General features: G+C 38.5%; 1 protein-coding gene across 1 annotated transcript in view; it reads left to right on the plus strand.

The window, feature by feature from the left end:
* LOC136884410 (mitochondrial amidoxime-reducing component 1) overlaps positions 1-18,255 on the plus strand; it is a 44,793-nt gene extending 26,538 nt beyond the window's left edge. The window contains exons 4-7 of the mRNA XM_067156547.2: positions 2,008-2,188; positions 10,608-10,810; positions 10,886-10,960; positions 16,649-18,255. Coding sequence (XP_067012648.1) covers positions 2,008-2,188; positions 10,608-10,810; positions 10,886-10,960; positions 16,649-16,778 — 589 coding nt within the window. The 3' untranslated portion in view covers positions 16,779-18,255. The remainder of the gene's footprint in view (positions 1-2,007; positions 2,189-10,607; positions 10,811-10,885; positions 10,961-16,648) is intronic.
* The last annotated feature ends 371 nt before the right edge of the window (positions 18,256-18,626 follow it).

The following is an 18,626-nucleotide window of genomic DNA, read 5'->3' on the forward strand; positions in this document are numbered from 1 at the left end:
GGCGCAGGTATGTCAACGCACGTCTCATACACAAATGTATCGGTAATTTCCTTGACTGTCCCAATTTACTGCAGTTGCTACCAATTCATGTTCCTTCCCGCAATACCCGACAGGCTGTCACCTTTCACTTACCCAGGTGCAAAACGGAATCACACAGGAACTCTTGGTTTATGCAGGCCCTAAGATCCCTGAACGAAATTAGCGGGATAGTGGATATATTTCACTCGTCAGCTAGTGAAATTCGCAGACATCTTATGGACACTTCATAGACAGAGTGTTCCTTGTATCTTGTTCTGCCCATTTAGTAACTGAAAGTTATACTTCCTTCCTTCAGTCATTTCAAAACATGTCTTTTTTCCTTCCTAATGTGTTTTGTAAATATGTATATATTATATATTGCTTATTTATAATTAGTGGTAGTAGTAAGTTCTGTTAATATTGCTATTATTTGAATGTATTATATCATCTGTAATTGGATAATTAATCTGTTGATGATAAATAAACAAATCAAATCAAATCAAATCAAAACCATCTCGCTCTATTTTGGCGTTATATTTCATTCCATTTTGTTCCGCCTCATCTTCCCATGCATCCTACTATTTCCTTTTCTCTCCATATTAAGAGGTCATCTGCATACATTATCACTCATTTTTCCTTCCCCATTTTTCCTTGCCACTTTTGTCATTAGCTCGTCCGTTACTACAATGAAGAGCAAAGGTGACAGAGCACTTCCTTGTCTTAATCCACTTTCTTGCTCAAACCAGTCTGTTCTCTCTCGTCTTACTTTCACACAACTGATACTTCCATGGTACATCTCCCACACTCTTTCTATTGTCTGCTTCTTAACACCTTTCTTCTGTAACGCTTCTTGTACCTTGTTTCTCCACACATGATCATATCCTTTCTCAAAGTCCAAGAAGGCCATAATTAGATCTTTACCCCAGTCATAATGATGCTCTTGTAGTTATCTTACTGTGAATATGAAGAGTAAGTATCAGTTTTAATCTTGTTTCTATGATAAGTTTCTGACAGTAAGAATCAGTTGAAATGGAAAAATATTTTGTTGTGAACCTAACCTAAACTAACCTAAACATGTGTCTAGTCTCGACTTTGATACAGTTTGTAGACGTAGCCCTTGTGTGTTCTTATTGACTTAAAGGCATCATCATCATCATCATCATCATCATCATCATCATAATCGTTGACCAACTCCAGTTTCCCAGGTGTGGTATACAAGCCCCTTCCATTTTGTTCAGTCCATGAACCATTCTTCATTCACAATCTGCTCCCAATCCTGTCCTATCTCCTCTACATCCTTCTTCACTAAGTCTGTCCATTTTTCTCTACGTCTGCTCACTGGTCTCTTTCCTCTGATTTCTCTTTCATACTCCTTTCTTACAGACCTATTGGCACTTATTCTTTTCACATGACCAAACCACTTCAGTTTTGCCTTTTGGATCTTCTGGAGTAAGGAGTCTTCTAGTCATACGTCTTCCCTGACTTTTTCATTCCTGATTTTATCCCTCCTGGTCTTCTGGATCATTGTGCGTAGGAACTTCATTTCTGCTGCTTGGAGTTTCGAGTTGTCCTTTCTTGTTAATGTACCGGTTTCCAGGCTGTATGTGAGGATAGGGGTGTAGTATGATTCTTACTTAATGGCATATGTGTATGTAATATATTTGCTCATGTGTATTATTACAGCATCGTTTCATTTCAGATTGCTATTCTGTTTATCAAGTACAACAAAACATTGACTATAAGTAACAGTGAGGTCCACAATAATACGTAACACAAGAGTTAGGAATGATTACCTCGTGAGTTTCCACCACACTAAAAAGACTAGGTAACATCTGCCACCTGGGTGACTGTCCTAAATGCAGATCAGTGTTGACTGATTTAGTATGACTATGTAATAAATGATATTGGCTGTTAGCTTTATTTTAACACATGATAAAAACCAGGACATCTGCTAGCCTGTTCTATTAACCAAATCTCTTCACTGAATAGGATCTGGGAGCATTTTGTGGAGGTCATAGACTGTGGAGATGAGGTTGCTGACTGGCTGTCTCGTTACCTGACCAACGGTCCCAAGCTTAAACCTCGACTCGTGTACTATCCTCGGCCAGATGCAACGCGCGATGTGAGACCTCCAAATAAAGTGTTCCATAAGTTGCAACAGAAGGATGTGGTAAGTTACCATCTTCCAAGTCTTTAAAAAAATTGTTTTTATTTTTATTTTTTTAGTGATTTTCATTGAAGACATTCAAAAGACCGTTGTCAGTTCCTGTTTGCACGGTGTTGTCTCTACTACTCATCTTTTAAATGTGAATTTTTGTCTTATATGACCTGTATTCATTTTTCATGATTTTAGAGATAGCACTTACTCTTAAATAATGTATTTAGGCTGGAGCAAATAAAAGCAATATGTGCAATTTAAGATAAATTATTTTACATTTTTATTATTATTAGTATCATCGCATACCAATTGGTTTCGTTAGTAATTTCACTGAACAAATTATTGGTAAAAAACAATTGAAGAACTGTATTTCAATCTCCGGTTTCATGCCTCACGGTGGATTATAGCCTGAAAGCTCTGTAAACCACAATTTCTTTTAATCGGGATCTGTTGATTTATAATTGCGCCAGCCGTCAGCACCATCTACATGTTGTGTTACGGTACACATCACCATTTCACTTGAAGGCACTGTCAAATGATATTAGATATATTCATTAGGGGACATCCATGGCTAAATGGTTAGTGTGCTGGCCTTTGGTCACAGGGGTCCCGGGTTCGATTCTCGGCAGGGTCAGGAATTTTAACCATAATTGGTTAATTTTGCTGGGACGGGAGCTGGATGTATGTGTCATCTTCATCACCATTTCATCCTCATCATGACGCGCAGGTCGCCTACGGGAGTCAAGTCAGAAGACCTGCATCTGGCGAGCCAAACTTATCCTCGGGACACTTCCTGCACTAAAAAAACCATAGGGCAGTTTTTTCATTAGGGGACAAGGAAGGAGTAGAGTTGCAAAAATACTGATGTAAGTGCGATAATAGGTATAATTTGAAAACAATGTCTCTCAGCAATGAGTAACTAATGCAAATATCGAGCTCGGATTATTATTATTATTATTATTAATACATCATGTGTACATACAATATGATCACGTTGTTTTTGAGATTATTTCATGAAATGTGCACTGTATATAGACATTTATATCAGTTCAGTTAATGTAAATACCTGTAAATTAATATTATAATTTAATCTTACCTGTATATATAAATTGTAATCCATAATTGTGAAACACACTGTAACTTCCAGAATGGTATAGGCACGAGAACGATTGAGAATATTCTATACATTATAACCTATGTATTAGACACTCCAGAATTTTCACGAAGATATATTTTGTAATGTAACTTTCTAGAAGTCTGGGCAGGCACATATATATAAGGATACGATCTTGACGAAAAAAGTTTGCTATTGTTTGGAAGTTATTGGTTGATGAGGTGTTGTTCAGAAGTGACATGCCATAGTTGCAGTCTCCGTATTGAAGTGATATGCTTGACGCAGTCATCTGTTTTCAACAGTGTTTCAAAGTTGTAATCTCCATGTGCAGCGATTGGTAGTTGTCTTTAATAATGGTGGCTTTGTTGATATTCTCAAAGTGAAGTGTTTTGTTGCAAGTAATAATAATAATAACTTAAATGTTTCCACCTTTTCAATACAATATATTCACAAAATTACAAAATTATACGGTACTAGTTTCGACCCATCTAGGGGTCATCATCAGCCGTATTGGAGCAAAGATCATTTGTGGCGAAATCCTAAGACAATATTATTTTAAAGAATAACAAGTGAAATGAGATGTTATGGTAATAGTTAATAATACAAGGAATATACATAATAAGAGGTTTTTAACAAAGAATAAAGTATAAATGGGGTGTTGTAAAAATTATAATCATGGAAATCAGTAAGTTCTTGTATTGAAATGAAATATGGCTTAGGAAGAGGGCTTAAGGTGGGGCTGAAGGGTGCGGGAGAAAGTGTAATTGTCTTGGAAAAGTACCTTTGATTAAATTTAGGATTGAGTTTAGGTTGGCTGCATTATTGTTTCTGAGGAAAGTGATAAATAGATCGAAGAGTATGTTGGGTTTCTCTGAGATTTCATTGAGATTGTGACTGGCATTAAAGTATTGGTCTAGGTGTATGTAGTAATTTTCCATTATGTTCAGTAAAGGGCACTTGTTTGCTAATACGAGGATGTCCATGTCTTGTTCAATATTGGTGAAATTATGGTTATAATCTTGCATGTGTTGGCCGATGGCTGAAAACTTGTTGTATTTTATTGCGTTAGTGTGCTCATGGTATCTGATAATGAAGTTTCTCCCGGTTTGCCCGATGTAGGTTTTTTTTACAGGTGGTACATTTGATCCTATAAACTCCTGATTTTAAAAAACTGCTGGTCTTGTTGATGTGTGAAGTATTGTATAAAACATTCATGTTCTTATTGTTGGTTTTGAAGGCTATTTTAACGCCTTGTTTCTTAAAGATGTTGGTTAACTTGTAGATATCATTGTTGAACGTGAAGGTGGAAAATGTTAGAGGTTTGGTTATTTCTTTTTTGAGGGTAGTTTTTGGGCGATGTTTGTGTTTATTGATTATCCTTTCTATAAAATGATTGCTGAAGCCGTTGAATTTTGCGATTCCGCGGATTGTGTTGAGTTCGTTTTTTAGATCTTTATTGGACATAGGTATGCTGAAGGCTCGGTGAACTAGGCTGTTGTATGTGGCTCGTTTGTGGGACTGGGGGTGCACTGAATCTTGGCGAATGGTGGAGGCTGTTTGAGTGGGTTTTCTGAAAATTTTATAACTGAAAGAATCTGAGTTTCTAGTGATGGTTAAATCTAGAAAGTTGATTTTTTGATTTGATTCGGATTCTAGTGTGAATTTGATATGAGGATCAATATTGTTGAGTCTTCAGAGGGTGGTGGGTGCGTTAATTGATTTCTCATTCATGATTACAAAGACATCGTCGACATATCTGGCCCAAAAGAGAATGTTTTCGAATTCGTTGTCAATTTTGGTGTATTCGAGGAAGTCCAGGTATATTTCTGCTAAGATACCTGAGGCCGGTGACCCCATTGCCAAACCATTTTGTTGATATATGACATTGTCAAAAGTGAAGAAGTTATTGTCGATGATAAGTTTTAATATTGTGATAAAGTCTTGTATCTCTAGTTTGCTTAAGTGGCTGTTTTTGTTTAAATTGTTTATAATTATCGGAATTAATTTTGATACTTGTATGTTTGGGTACATGTTTACAATATCGAAAGAGTGGATGGAGTGATCCGGTTGCAAATTGAACTTGTTTAGTTTTTCTACTAGCTCAGATATGTTTTTAATAGACTTTTTGGATAAGAATTGATAATTTTTTCTTAAGAAACATTGGATGAATTGTGATATTCTGTATAAGGGGCTCGGTCTATAGTTGATAATTGGCCGGATGGGAATTCCGGTTTTGTGAATTTTGGGAAGAGCTTTAGCAGTGGGGAGTCCTGGGTTCATATGTATGAGTTTGGATTTTTCCTGTTCGGTAAATAAAAATGAAGTGTTTTTAAGAGTTTGTTTAAGTAGTTTTTGAATTTTTTGGGTGGGGTCTTTTTTGATTATGGAAAATGAGCTGTCTGTGAAAAAGTTTTTTGTTTTTTCAATATATACTTTTTTATCCATGATAACTGTTGCATTGCCTTTGTCAGCTTTGGTTATGATGAGTTCGTTGTCTTTAATTTTCTTCTTGAGGGCGTATATGCGCTTTTGTTCAGCAATTTTTTCTTTATTATTACTACATACACCTAGACCAATACTTTAATGCCAGTCACAATCTCAATGAAATCTCAGAGAAACCCAACATACTCTTCGATCTATTTATCACTTTCCTCAGAAACAATAATGCAGCCAACCTAAACTCAATCCTAAATTTAATCAAAGGTACTTTTCCAAGACAATTACACTTTCTCCCGCACCCTTCAGCCCCACCTTAAGCCCTCTTCCTAAGCCATATTTCATTTCAATACAAGAACTTACTGATTTCCATGATTATAATTTTTACAACACCCCATTTATACTTTATTCTTTGTTAAAAACCTCTTATTATGTATATTCCTTGTATTATTAACTATTACCATAACATCTCATTTCACTTGTTATTCTTTAAAATAATATTGTCTTAGGATTTCGCCACAAATGATCTTTGCTCCAATACGGCTGATGATGACCCCTAGATGGGTCGAAACTAGTACCGTATAATTTTGTAATTTTGTGAATATATTGTATTGAAAAGGTGGAAACATTTAAGTTATTATTATTATTACTTATATATTGTTCAATACGGACCAAAAACATGAAATTCATAACCATCAGTGTTTTGTTGCGTTAGTCTGATTAAGGTTATGTATGTATTAATTTGTGAATATAGGTGAATAAAATTAATTGTACCAACTGACAGCATCTCGTGTGCACCTGTGTGGCTACGTTAACCCATTCCGCTACAATGACAGGTACAGCCGTCAAGAGTTCCGCATTCATTAACATGCGATGACGGGTACAACCGTCGCTGTGCACTCAAGTCGGAAAGACGTCTGTCTGACTATCGATTTCCTTCAATTGTGATGTACATTCCTAGATAGTGCTAGCGTGTTTACATGCCAGTTTTATCGTCCAAAGGCCATTTTGTAAATGTTTCTTTTGCTTCTAAATTTGGTCATCTTGTTCATGAAATGAATGCAACCACAGAGCAAAATATCGTGTAAACATCACAAGGAGGAACAGGAAATATCTCTGCAATTTCTTCTTGATAGTGGTGATGAAGATAACTCAGAATTATCTCATAGCAGTTTTAGCAGTGTGTCTGAGAACTGTGAATCAGCTCGTGAAAGTGATAGTGAAAATGAAGGTAACTTCGTACATAACCTCACCACTTCGAACAATTGGAACAGGAGTTTGGTCAGAAATGTTCTGAAAGGCAATGCGTGTGCAGTTGTTGGGGAGCTAAATAGTATAGTCAGGAGGTGTCTGGGTGATAATGCTACAGAATATGACGTTGAGAGTCAGTTCCTTACTGACACTTTTTGGGAGAAAATTTGGAAGGGAACCAATGCCTATTCAAATAAAATTATGGAAGATGTCACCCTTTCTGATTATGCCACTAGAAGAGGTCTATCTCAGGGTAGCACACCAATGAGACTACAGGGAAGGCATTGGGGTCATTTTCCTGAAAGAACTGATCCTAGAGCAAGTAAATCAGCCCCATCAAGGAGATGGAAAGTCTGTTTTGAGCATGGAATCCGGAAGGAATCTTGCTTCGAGTGCAATAAATGCAAAGTTGCCCTCCATGTGGATGGTTGTTTCAAGGTGTGCCATACCTTAAAAGAGTTCAGTTAATTGTAGTTAAACTCTAACCCAAAATGTTGTCAGTTTGATGCAGTATGCTTTTGTAACCATTTTAGCATCCATAACATAAAATGTAGAAAAAGTAATTGCATTCCAAGGTAAATTTTTCAAGGGAAATATTTGCATGGCAATGGGTTAATACTGGGGTTTTGTACAATTACCTGACATATTCAACATTGAACACTACACTGTATATGACTAGGAGAGCACGTGGTGACCTTCGCTTCCATGAGTGGACTGGACATAGCTGCCATGTAAAGAATAGATTCTTGACTGACTGTCAAAATGTATCTGGATTTTACAAAGTTACATGCTGAACTAAAAGATGGCAGTACAGTATAGCATCGTGTATAAGACGCCAGACGAGTAGCGGGCAATACAATGTCATGTTGGGCCTTGCCTGACACGCGACCAGAAAGGGCACCTCCCGACAGATGAGGGGTAAGCATTAAGGACCTCTATCATTGTTTGTCTCTTCACCACTCTTTGCCTCCTTCCAATGTTTCTTGAGTCTTTCGTCTTCTCTTCTCTATACTCTTCTCCACTGTATCCATTCACCTCTTTTAAGGCATTCCGTATGGTCTCTTTCTTGTTTGATTTCTGAAAACGCTTTCTTTGGAATTCATCTTCTCCCATTCTATTATGTGTCAATACCATTTCAGTTTGCTTATTTCTCTCCTGTCCTGTCATTTTGAAACTACAGTCCCATTTTGTTGTTTCCCTATGATTCCTTCGAGGAATTTCATCTCAACCACCTGAACCTGCTGCCTATGTCAATATCCAGAGGTGTATGGGCCTTTCGGGCCCGGGACCAGGGCGGCAAATTTATTGGGTGGCAAAAATGAAAAACTACTGTTATAGTTTGAAAAAGATCTTTTAGAATTGTTGTATTCACAAAGACGCACACACGAGATGCTGTCAGTTGTGTACATTGTTTTCTTTACAAATTATACACACACACTAATTAACTGCCATCTTGAACAAAACACTGCTAAAAAGAAGAGGAAGACTGTCACGTTGGCATGTCGACCAACTACCAACACAACATGAGTTCACGCACTTGACTAACAACTTTCACTAGCAACTCTCGCTAACAACTCAGCTCCACTACCCACAACTGTCTCTTTATATACCTTGCGTGGCCAGGCTTCTATAAAAGGACCCAACGTGTATATGTCGAATCTTCTCGAGTCTCCAATAACCTATGTACAAATGGATCAAATGTTCTGTAAAAGTCTAGTGACAAAGATACGTTGTTCTGGACTGTTACCCTCTGTTGCACAACATTACATTGGATTTATACATGCTATTTACAGGTAATTTGAAATTATAGTAATTACGTGTTCTTACATTAAATAAAGTCTTATTACAGTAGATGTGTCGTGACATAACCTCACATGTTTTGTTCCACAAAAAAGATCATACAACAGACAAATAATAAATGATACGACCATGATTTATACCATACATAACTACATAAATAATAATAATAACAACACAATACATCACAGATATCAGTGAATTTCCTTGTACACTGCATCTGGAGCAAGGAACAATCGAGAACACCAGCAGGTTTAAGTACTTACGAGAATGGCTGGAACCCAATCTCTCCGAAGGAGTAGCATTATCAACTCGAGTTAATAAGCTAGGACTGGCACACAAACTGCGCAAGAACACCTAAAACAAAAAATGTCTCTCCCCTAACACTAAAATCATCACGACCAGTCATCCTCCATGAAGCCTTGTATGCATAAGAATGTCTAATAACCAGCAGGGAGGGACTCCCGGACAAACTCAATCCAGGAGAGGAAAATATTGAAGAGATATTAGGACCAATGAAGGAAGGGAGCGAATACAAGAGACAATCCAACCAAGAGCTCTACAAATATTGTGAAAAAATCACGGAAGTGGCCAGGAGGAGACGCCTAGCATTTTATGGACACGTCTATAGGATGCAACCAGCTTCTCGTTTATTGGCTAAAGAGGTAGATCAAGTCACCAAGGAACTGGGAGGATCCGACATCTTTCAGGTGGATACTTAAATAAAAGAGATTCCAGAACAAACCACCAAGAAGGAAGACAGGTGCCCTCTGGACAAAGGAGAGGAAGGAACAACACAACCAGAGGATGCGCAATCACTGGTTCAACATCACAACCCATCCCAAACGTGCCCCTTAGTCGGCCTATACGAAATAAGAAATAATAATAATAATAATAATAATAATAATAATAATAATAATAATAATAATAATAATAATAATGTTATTTGTTTTACATCCCACTAACTACTTTTTAAGGTCTTCGGAGACGCCGAGGTGCCGGAATTTAGTCCCGCAGGAGTTCTTTTACGTGCCAGTAAATCTACCGACACGGGGCTGTCGTATTTGAGCACCTTCAAATACCACCGGACTGAGCCAGGATCGAACCTGCCAAGTTGGGGTTAGAAGGCCAGCGCCTTAACCGTCTGAGCCACTCAGCCCGGCAATAATAATAATGAAGGACCATCTGAGATCTAGCGGACTGTTATCCGTCCTGTCACTCTCTACGGCACCGAGTGTTGGCCAGCTACAAAATAGGTAGAACGTTGACTAAGCGTCATGGAGGCGAAGATGCTTGGGTGGACAGCACGCATCACTAGACTGGATCATATTTCAAACGATGATGTTAGGAAACAGTTTGGCGTTGCACCGATCCAGAAGAAAATGCAGGAAAACCGTCTGCACTGGTTTGAGCATGAATGTGTTGCATGCAGAAGACAACACATTGCAAAGTCGGCGTATACATTGGAAGTCGCTGGAAAGAGGCCAAAGGGACGACCAAGACAGCAATGGACCGATACAGTGCACGACCTGAAAGCTATATGACTACATCCAGACATGGCCCGAGACCGAATTAAATGTAGACAATGAATCCACACAGCAAATCCTGCCATCAGGCGGGACACACTCTAAACAACAACAACAACAACAACAATAATAATAATAATAATAATAATGGTGGCGGTGTTAGTTGAGTTCCTCTTCTGAGGAAGTGGATCAAAGTATTTGCAAAATATACAATGTCCAAATGTCCGTTACTTGCACATGGTAACCTGTGATGCCTGTTAACCTGGTCCATGAAAATTTCAACCTGACTATGATCTGTTTCTTGCAGGGAGCATTCCCAGATGCCTCCTCATTCAACATGATTGTTCAAGAATCGGTGGACGATCTCAACACGCGGCTTAGTAAGCCGGTCACGCCTCTCTCGTTCAGACCCAACTTTGTTATGCGTGGAGCGAAAGCATACGAAGAAGACTCTTGGGACTATGTCCGTATAGGAGATGTGGTCTTCAGGAACGTGAAGCCGTGCACAAGGTGAGTTGCTCACACCGAGTGTAGGGTGGCGAAATTTTCTGTAATACAATGATTGTAAGTATCACTTTATTCCAGGTGCATCCTAACTACCGTCGACCCTGAGACTGGAGTTAAGGACGAGAAGATGGAGCCCCTCAAGACTTTGAAATCGTAAGTAATTGTTGGTGGAACTCTTAAGGTCCTTTGGCTACACTAGAATAATCTGGGTTTTAATATTAGTACATAACTTCATATGAAATGACAAGGTACTTTCCTCCTTTTATAAGAATAACTGGACAGAGACAAAGCAAACAGTTCAAAGAGAAAATCACTAATGATCACAGATTGTTTCTGTGGAATGTGTCTTTATACTCCTTGACATTGAATTCCTCCTTCATTGGAAGTGCTGCCACAGTACCCCCCCTCCAGTGGTAACGTTTCCAAATACTTTCCGAGGAAATGTACCTGCCGGGCAGATCTTGTTCTTTGTGATGAGTTGTCTCTGTTTTCATCACCTACTAAATAGGCTGGCTGAATACAATTGTCTGCCGTAATGGCCAGCATAGACAAATCGTCCCAACTGCTGACAATATTGCTTGCGTTTGTGACGGCAAGTGTTGAAGCCACAGTTATCGTAACATCGCATCGTCAAGCCTTCCCGGAGCTAACCCTTTCATCTTGCAAACTAAGTGCGATGGCCATTTGTCACCCAACTCCATCTCAGTAGTTTCTATAATCGTTGCTCTTCAGTGTCAGAAAATTGTTTTAACAATCAATGTTTTAGTGTAGCATACATGTCTGACCTTGGTGGATTTAAAACATCACTGACTGCATAGAGTACGTCATTTTCGATTGCTCCGACAACATAATGATATTTTGTGGAATCGGCTTTAATTGTAGCAGTTATAAATTGTGATTTGATTTGTGTGAACCATAAAGCTGGGTTTACTTTCCAGAAAGGTGGAATTTTAACACTCACCCTGGCAACTTCTTATTCGTTGCATTGTCTTTTCTGGTTGCGACATGCTGAATAATTAACCTATCACTACTGAAAAAATAATTTTGTTCACATCACATTGGGGTCTCCACTTTAGCTACACTAGAATAACCTGGGTTTTATTATTAACAAATAATTTCATATGAAATGACAAGGTACTTTGCTCCTGTTATAAGAATAACTGACAAAAAAGAAAAGCAAAAAGTTCAAAGAGAAAATCACTAATGATCTCAGATTGTTTCTGTGGAATGTGTCTTCATACTCCTTGACATTGCATTCCTTCTTCATTGGAAGTGCTTCCACAATCCCATATATGTTCAGACTTAGTAAATCAGTCATGCCCCTGTGCGTGTTTTAGTGTGTCTAATTTAGTCAGAGACTTTTCGAGATTTCTATTGGCTCGCTGTCTGCAGTCTCTCGCTCCAAGTTCCGGCGTGCATACTTCATGCTCCTGTTTCTACAGTGTTCCGGGAGGATTTCCTTCTGGTCTGAGACATGGTCTGCCTGCATGAGCTTCTCAAGATTAGTGAGCACGCTACTGACATCACACGATAACTGGACGAGTCAGTTGATAGCATAGCCACATATGCAAGCGGGAAGTCAACCCACGGGGTGAAACCTGAGCCTTCTTTTACTGAATGGAAAATATCTGCACCCTTCTGTTTCTAATTAACTGAATGTAATATATTTAGTGTACATTTATGGCTATCAAGAGAAAGTCATGGGCATGGTAATACTTTAAAGAACTCCCAGAAAATAAAGTGGATTCTAATGTTTGTTCCCAGTGTATTAGTTTCAAAAGCTAGTACATTGGACACGATTCGGCATCTGAAGTGCCACGAGACATTTCAAGAGCAGCCTGCATTTGTAGCTCAAACTATGTTCTGTTCTTCTTCATTGATTTCTTGAGAATAACTAGTTCTGATTTTACAGTTAAATACAAAGATTTTATTCAAAAAAGCAAAAGAAAGCATAATTCAAATGAGGTATCAACATTCAGTTTATATATAATTCCAAATAGTAGTGTATTTCATACAATATAACAGCTAAGGCTTTCACAATTTACAAATTTCATTGTAGGCTTCCGTATTGGTGTTCAACTCAACTTTGATACCTTCCAATACTTCTTTTCTTTTTGACTGTTCCTAAAATTGATTATTGGTCTTATAGGAATGTCGGCTTTATGTAATTTTGGTAATGGAAATCTTGATCAAGTTGGATATTTCATTGTCTCTGAGAATTGTTTAAGTTTCCTTTGTATGAAGTTGGCTTTCTTAACTTTGATGAAAATGATTCTGCTTTTTCTATATAATCTTTTTTGTGCAGGATGTCTGATGCATTTCCTGTGTCTGCTTTGGTAATTATAAGATTATTGTCTTGAATTTTTTGTTTTAAATCTCTAACTGCTTGAGTAGGAAAGTGGGCAGTGTTATACTTCTTATTTTTAAAAAGTTCTGGGAGTTTCGTCTTGACATCGTACCTTATTTCATTTTGTTTGTCTTTTGGTATCTGAGATATTACTTGTTCAACTTCGGCAATGGCGGTGATATATTTTTTCTCTTGATAGTAGGTTGATGAATTGTGTTTTTGGCCTTTACTGACAATCTGTAGTTCTTTGTCTTGTAAAACAACCTCAGTTTAATTGAAGAGTGAAATGTTTGATCGGGTTCTTCTCTTTCTGAGCTGAGATTAGAAAGTTTTTTGTCTGAAGTTTTCTGCTTGTTAGTTTAATATTGGTGTACAGTGAAACCTCGTTAACCCGGACCTCTTTAATCCGGACCAGTATTGAAAAAGAAATTATGTTTTTCAGCGTAGTAAATGAAGACTTGTTTTACAGACGATAAATTGCTATTCTCGGTAGGTACATTACTCGAATTCTCTTGCCAACGGGCGAGTTCATTGCACTCACCCCACCTGCTGTTGCTACGCAGCAGACTGGTGACTCAGCCCTCTCCTACCCCCACCCGCGCCTCGCACTTGACATTGACTAAGAAACAACGTTCCTCAGTTGCACTGCAATCTCGGTAGTGTTCGCGAGTTTTCCTAGCTTCACAGTCGAGGTACAGTATCGTTTTGCTGTTTCGTTTGCTTGTTGTCCGCGATGGTGACGAAACGTAAAAACATCGTTGTGACTATGGAAAAAAAGATGGAAGCATTGACAAGAATTGATAAGAGAGAATCGTTAAAGAACATTGCTGCTGAGTTTGGAGTAGGAACATCGACCGTATCTGATTGGAAAAAGAACAGAAATCGCATTGAAGACTTTTGTTTCAAGATGATTTCTAAGGACAGTTTGCATAATCGGTGTAAAGCAAAAACTGCTAAACTAGAAACTCTAGATGAAGCATTGTTTGCCTGGTTTTGTGCTGAAAGAGAACGTGGTTTGCCGATTTCTGGACCCATCATCCAACAGAAAGCATTGAGTTTGAACAAACAGTTGCCCCCTGGGGATCCAAATTTTACAGCTAGCCAGGGATGGTTGGACAGATGGAAAAAACGGCATGGAGTGCGTCAATTTACAATCAATGGGGAGAGCTTGTCAGGTGATGTTGAAGCAGCAGGAAAATTTAAAAAAGAGTTTGAGGACTTTATTAAAAAGGACGAATTGACGCCAGATCAAGTTTCCAATGCCGATGAATCCGGTTTATTCTACCGGATGTTGCCGAGTAAAACGCTAGTCTCAAAAGTAGAAGATTCAGCCAAAGGGTATAAAAAAGGGAAAGACCGCCTCACCATAATGGCTTGCAGTAATGCGTCAGGAAAGCACAAACTTCCTCTCCTTATAATAGGGAAGTCTAAAAACCCCCATGCATTGAAAAATGTGAAACAAGATTCATTGCCTGTTATTTACAGATCACAAAAAAGTGCTTGGATGGTTAGTGACATTTTCAAACAATGGTTTTTCAAGAATTTTGTGTCGTCAGTAAAAATATATTTGACGAAGTGTGGCGTTCCCAACAAGGCGGTTTTGCTGATTGACAATGCACTTTCACATCCGTCTGTCAATGAACTAGTCGAAGATGAAATTTCAGTGAAGTTTTTACCACCTAATGTAACTTCTCTTGTTCAACCGATGGACCAAGGAGTTCTAGAAAAAAAGAAAAAAATGTACAAAAGGCAAATGGTAAGTCAACTGGTAGAGAACGAAGGAGATCATGGTGTGGTAGAGGTGCTAAAATCTTTTAACGTAAAGACTGTTATTTATATTATTGCAGAAGCTTGGGACCAGGTTGGTAGGAAAACTTTAATAAAGTCATGGAAAAAGTTGTGGCCTGGTGTGTGTGACTTGCCAGAAAGCAACATTGAAGAAGAAGAAAAAATAAGTGTGGAAGAACATTTTATAGACATTTTAAAAAATATCGATGGCTGTTCCGATGTTGATGAAGAAGACATTAACAATTGGTTGCAAATGGACAATGACGGAGGTTATAAACCGATTACAGATGAAGATATAATTGCATCATGCAGTGTTACTGAAAATGAAAATGAAGAGGATTCAGATTCAGACAGTGTTGATGAACCAGCTGTGGTTATGACCCACGCAGAAGCAGCAGCAAACATTGAAAAATTGATGGTGTATTTCGAGAGTCAAGCCGAAACATTGCCAAATGAACTTCTACTGTTAAAGCGGATGCGAGATCGCGCTGCTCGTAAGCGATGCACTAAACTGAGACAGCAGAAGCTCACTGCCTTTTTTACTACCGACTAGTTTGTAGCTATATCGAGTACAGTGCAAATACATAGGCTATTACAGTGCATACAGTGTATGTGTTTTTAGGTGAAAGTGTGTCAATAATAATTTCTAAACTCCATTAAAAATATTTCGGTGATTTATATGTTGTTGTTGCTGTTGTTTTTCCGTCATTCTCTGGATAACCCGGATTTTCGTTAACTCGGATCAGCCTTGGTCCCAGTTGATCCGGGTAAACGAGGTTCTACTGTACCTCAAAAACAATTCTAAAGGGGCCATAAGGGAGGATGATTTAGATGAACATTGTATAATTTCAAATTTAGAAAGGATTAAAAAGTATTGGAAGGTGGAAATCATTTCTCAAAACCAAAGCTGAGCTAAGGCTTTGACGCCCAGTGTCTCGGTGAAAGTAGAAGATATTTAATTTGTTTTCAAAAGGTTCTTAAACTTTGTGTTGTTCTATCTAATTACTTTGGCAAATTAGCAATTTGATTATAAACAAGGAAGATCCAATGAATGCAAACATATTTAAGGTATCCCCTAGCCTGCACAATGGTTCATAAATGTCAGGGATATGGCTTATTAGAACCTTTAACCGCAGTGTGGGCTAGGCGCCACTTGCTGCTTGTGATATAGCACTTAAAAATACAGGCTTTAGTTATGAAAATGTGATCCTTTTAAGCTCAAGTCCTGCACTTTGCAAGAGAAACATTTGCAGCACTGTTTGCATCGATTTGAGAGGTGGCTTTGAGACTCTTGAGCTTCAGTGTTGCTGTGGAAACTGTACAATTAGAAGAAAAGAAGATAAACTAGGGAAAAAGCAATAGAGGTGGTGAGAGGCTTATCCTACACTTCCTACCCCAAGACTGGGGATATGTCAATGAGTGTTGAAGCTGGGAAGCAGAAACAACCTCCTCAGAAGATAGAGATATAGAATAAAGAGAGAACCCATCTGTGTTGAGATTGTCGTCGACCCTGTCTCCTCTTCCCGCACCGACCTTTTGTTATGTTTCTCCTCTTTTGTATTCTTACTCATGTTCCTGCCTTTGCATATTTGAATTGATTTGACTGTTGTTTTGTTCCTTTCCATCACTTGGAATTTTACTCCATACGAACAGCTCGAATGTTGAATACACTGCATATTTAGGAGTACAATTCTTGCCTGTTGCAGGTATCGCCAGATAACTGATGCCAAACTCAAGCGTTGGGTTGGAGATTCTCCTGCCATGGGAATTCACCTGGTTTTCTGCACTGGTGGCTCTGTCAAAGTTGGAGATGAAGTGTACGTTGGTGTGAATTAGACCCCACCAGAAGATAATGTCTTTCTTCAAATTTAGGTGCTTTGGGTGTGTGATCCAGTGGATCAGTTCACTCTTTGTCATGTAGTAACAAACTTGGGGGTAGGTCTAGATCATGGTTATCAGGGATCAGACTGCAGAGGATGCGCCAATGTGAGTCCAGTGAATGTACCTTCAGTGAGGGCATTTCAGCTGAGAACCAGCCACACAAGAGCTGTCAACCGACTTTGATACAAGGGAGGTGTGCACCTCTGTCCTGGGCGAGTTAATATTGAATGAGTGTTTCACGTAAGTGCCTCATGTTTACTCTGACTGCTGCAGTATCTCAACACCTGTCTCTTAGCACAGGCAAGAACAAAATGTGGCTGCGACAGGTTGACATTCGGAGTACGACTAGTGTATCTGGATGTTGGAATAGCACTTTTGGCTCCATTGAGCAAAGCAAAGGCTGCATTATTTCACTGCTGTTGGTTTCTGCGGTTTCCTTTTAACTGCATAATCTTTGAGGATCAAACCAGTCTCCAGGGTGAAGACTTTACAGCAAACGATTACTACCACACATGTATTTATGACGTCTGTGTGAACTCGTCAGCTTGTCAAGAAAGGTTTTGGATGTGAAAGTTCAGAGTCGTACAGCAGTTCAAGCTCTTTATAATAAATGTCAGGCTACAAGAACAAACCAGACAGAGAACATAAGAGTTCTCACCAAAGAGAAATTTGATTACAATGGGCATCATTTTGAAAATTCTCCAAACGATCCGTTAATCGTCTTTCACAACAATTGGCAATTTCTTATGGGTGTGTGTGAAGGGCTACTAAACTATCCACCAGGCAACTGACAACATTACAGAACATGAAGCACAGCAAGTGATTTACTTTATGGTATGGTTACGTCACAGCTGCAAACTGCAGCTGGTTCTTTGTTCAAATGTTCTGATTTCATTTTGTTAAGTATTGCATTTCCATTGGACGCTGCCTCCACATTGTCTGTTGCTGCCTCTGTCTTGTAAACCCAGAACGAGCGCACAGTGTCTGTACTCTGCGCTACAGCAGCTGCCTCATAGGTCACGCGCGGTCGCCCTGCTTTAAGAGTATATACATTCTTACCTTATAAAAGATGCTGGATGTGTCATCCTTCATAATGAGGGACTTCATAAATAACATTAGGATTTTCTGCTCACCAGTAGTGAGAGTTTATCCACCTTGACCAGTACTTCAACCCTAATTTCAATTTAAACGACATTTCTGAAAAACCCAATATCCTTTTTGACTTCCTAATTCTTCTTCTCAAAAATTCCAAATTCCAAAACCCCAATTCTATTTTCCATGCCTTACAAAGTTCCCACCCACATTTTCTACCTCCAATAACCCACCCTCCTAACCCACCCTAAACTAGCCCTCCTTCATTTTCCCTATCTTATCCTTCCTCAATACCATCTAACTTCAATCTCTTTAATTTTTTCTCTTTTTTCACTATCACGCTTCCTCTGTTAATTTGTTCTACATTCTCTATTTATTAAAAAAAAAAAAAAAACCCAATCGACCTTCATTTCGGTTCTCCTCTTTCAAATTTTAACTCTTGTCTTGCGCCAACTTCGACTACTTCAATCATGTCCTAATAATTTTTTCAATTTAAAAAATAGCGCACTGTGCATATAAGTTTTCATTTGTTTTCCGATATTGCGCTTTTTACTACATTTTTTTCTCTTTACAATTGTTTTTTCAAGTCAACTGTTTTCCAAGAACTTAGCAGGAGCACAAGTTCTCATTCAATTATACTGATTTGCGTCGTATATTTTTTATATACGTACTTAACTTCCCGCAACCGAGACAAATATTGGACCTTCAAGA

Source organism: Anabrus simplex, chromosome 12 (assembly GCF_040414725.1).
Source record: "Anabrus simplex isolate iqAnaSimp1 chromosome 12, ASM4041472v1, whole genome shotgun sequence".
Lineage (NCBI taxonomy): Eukaryota > Metazoa > Arthropoda > Insecta > Orthoptera > Tettigoniidae > Anabrus > Anabrus simplex.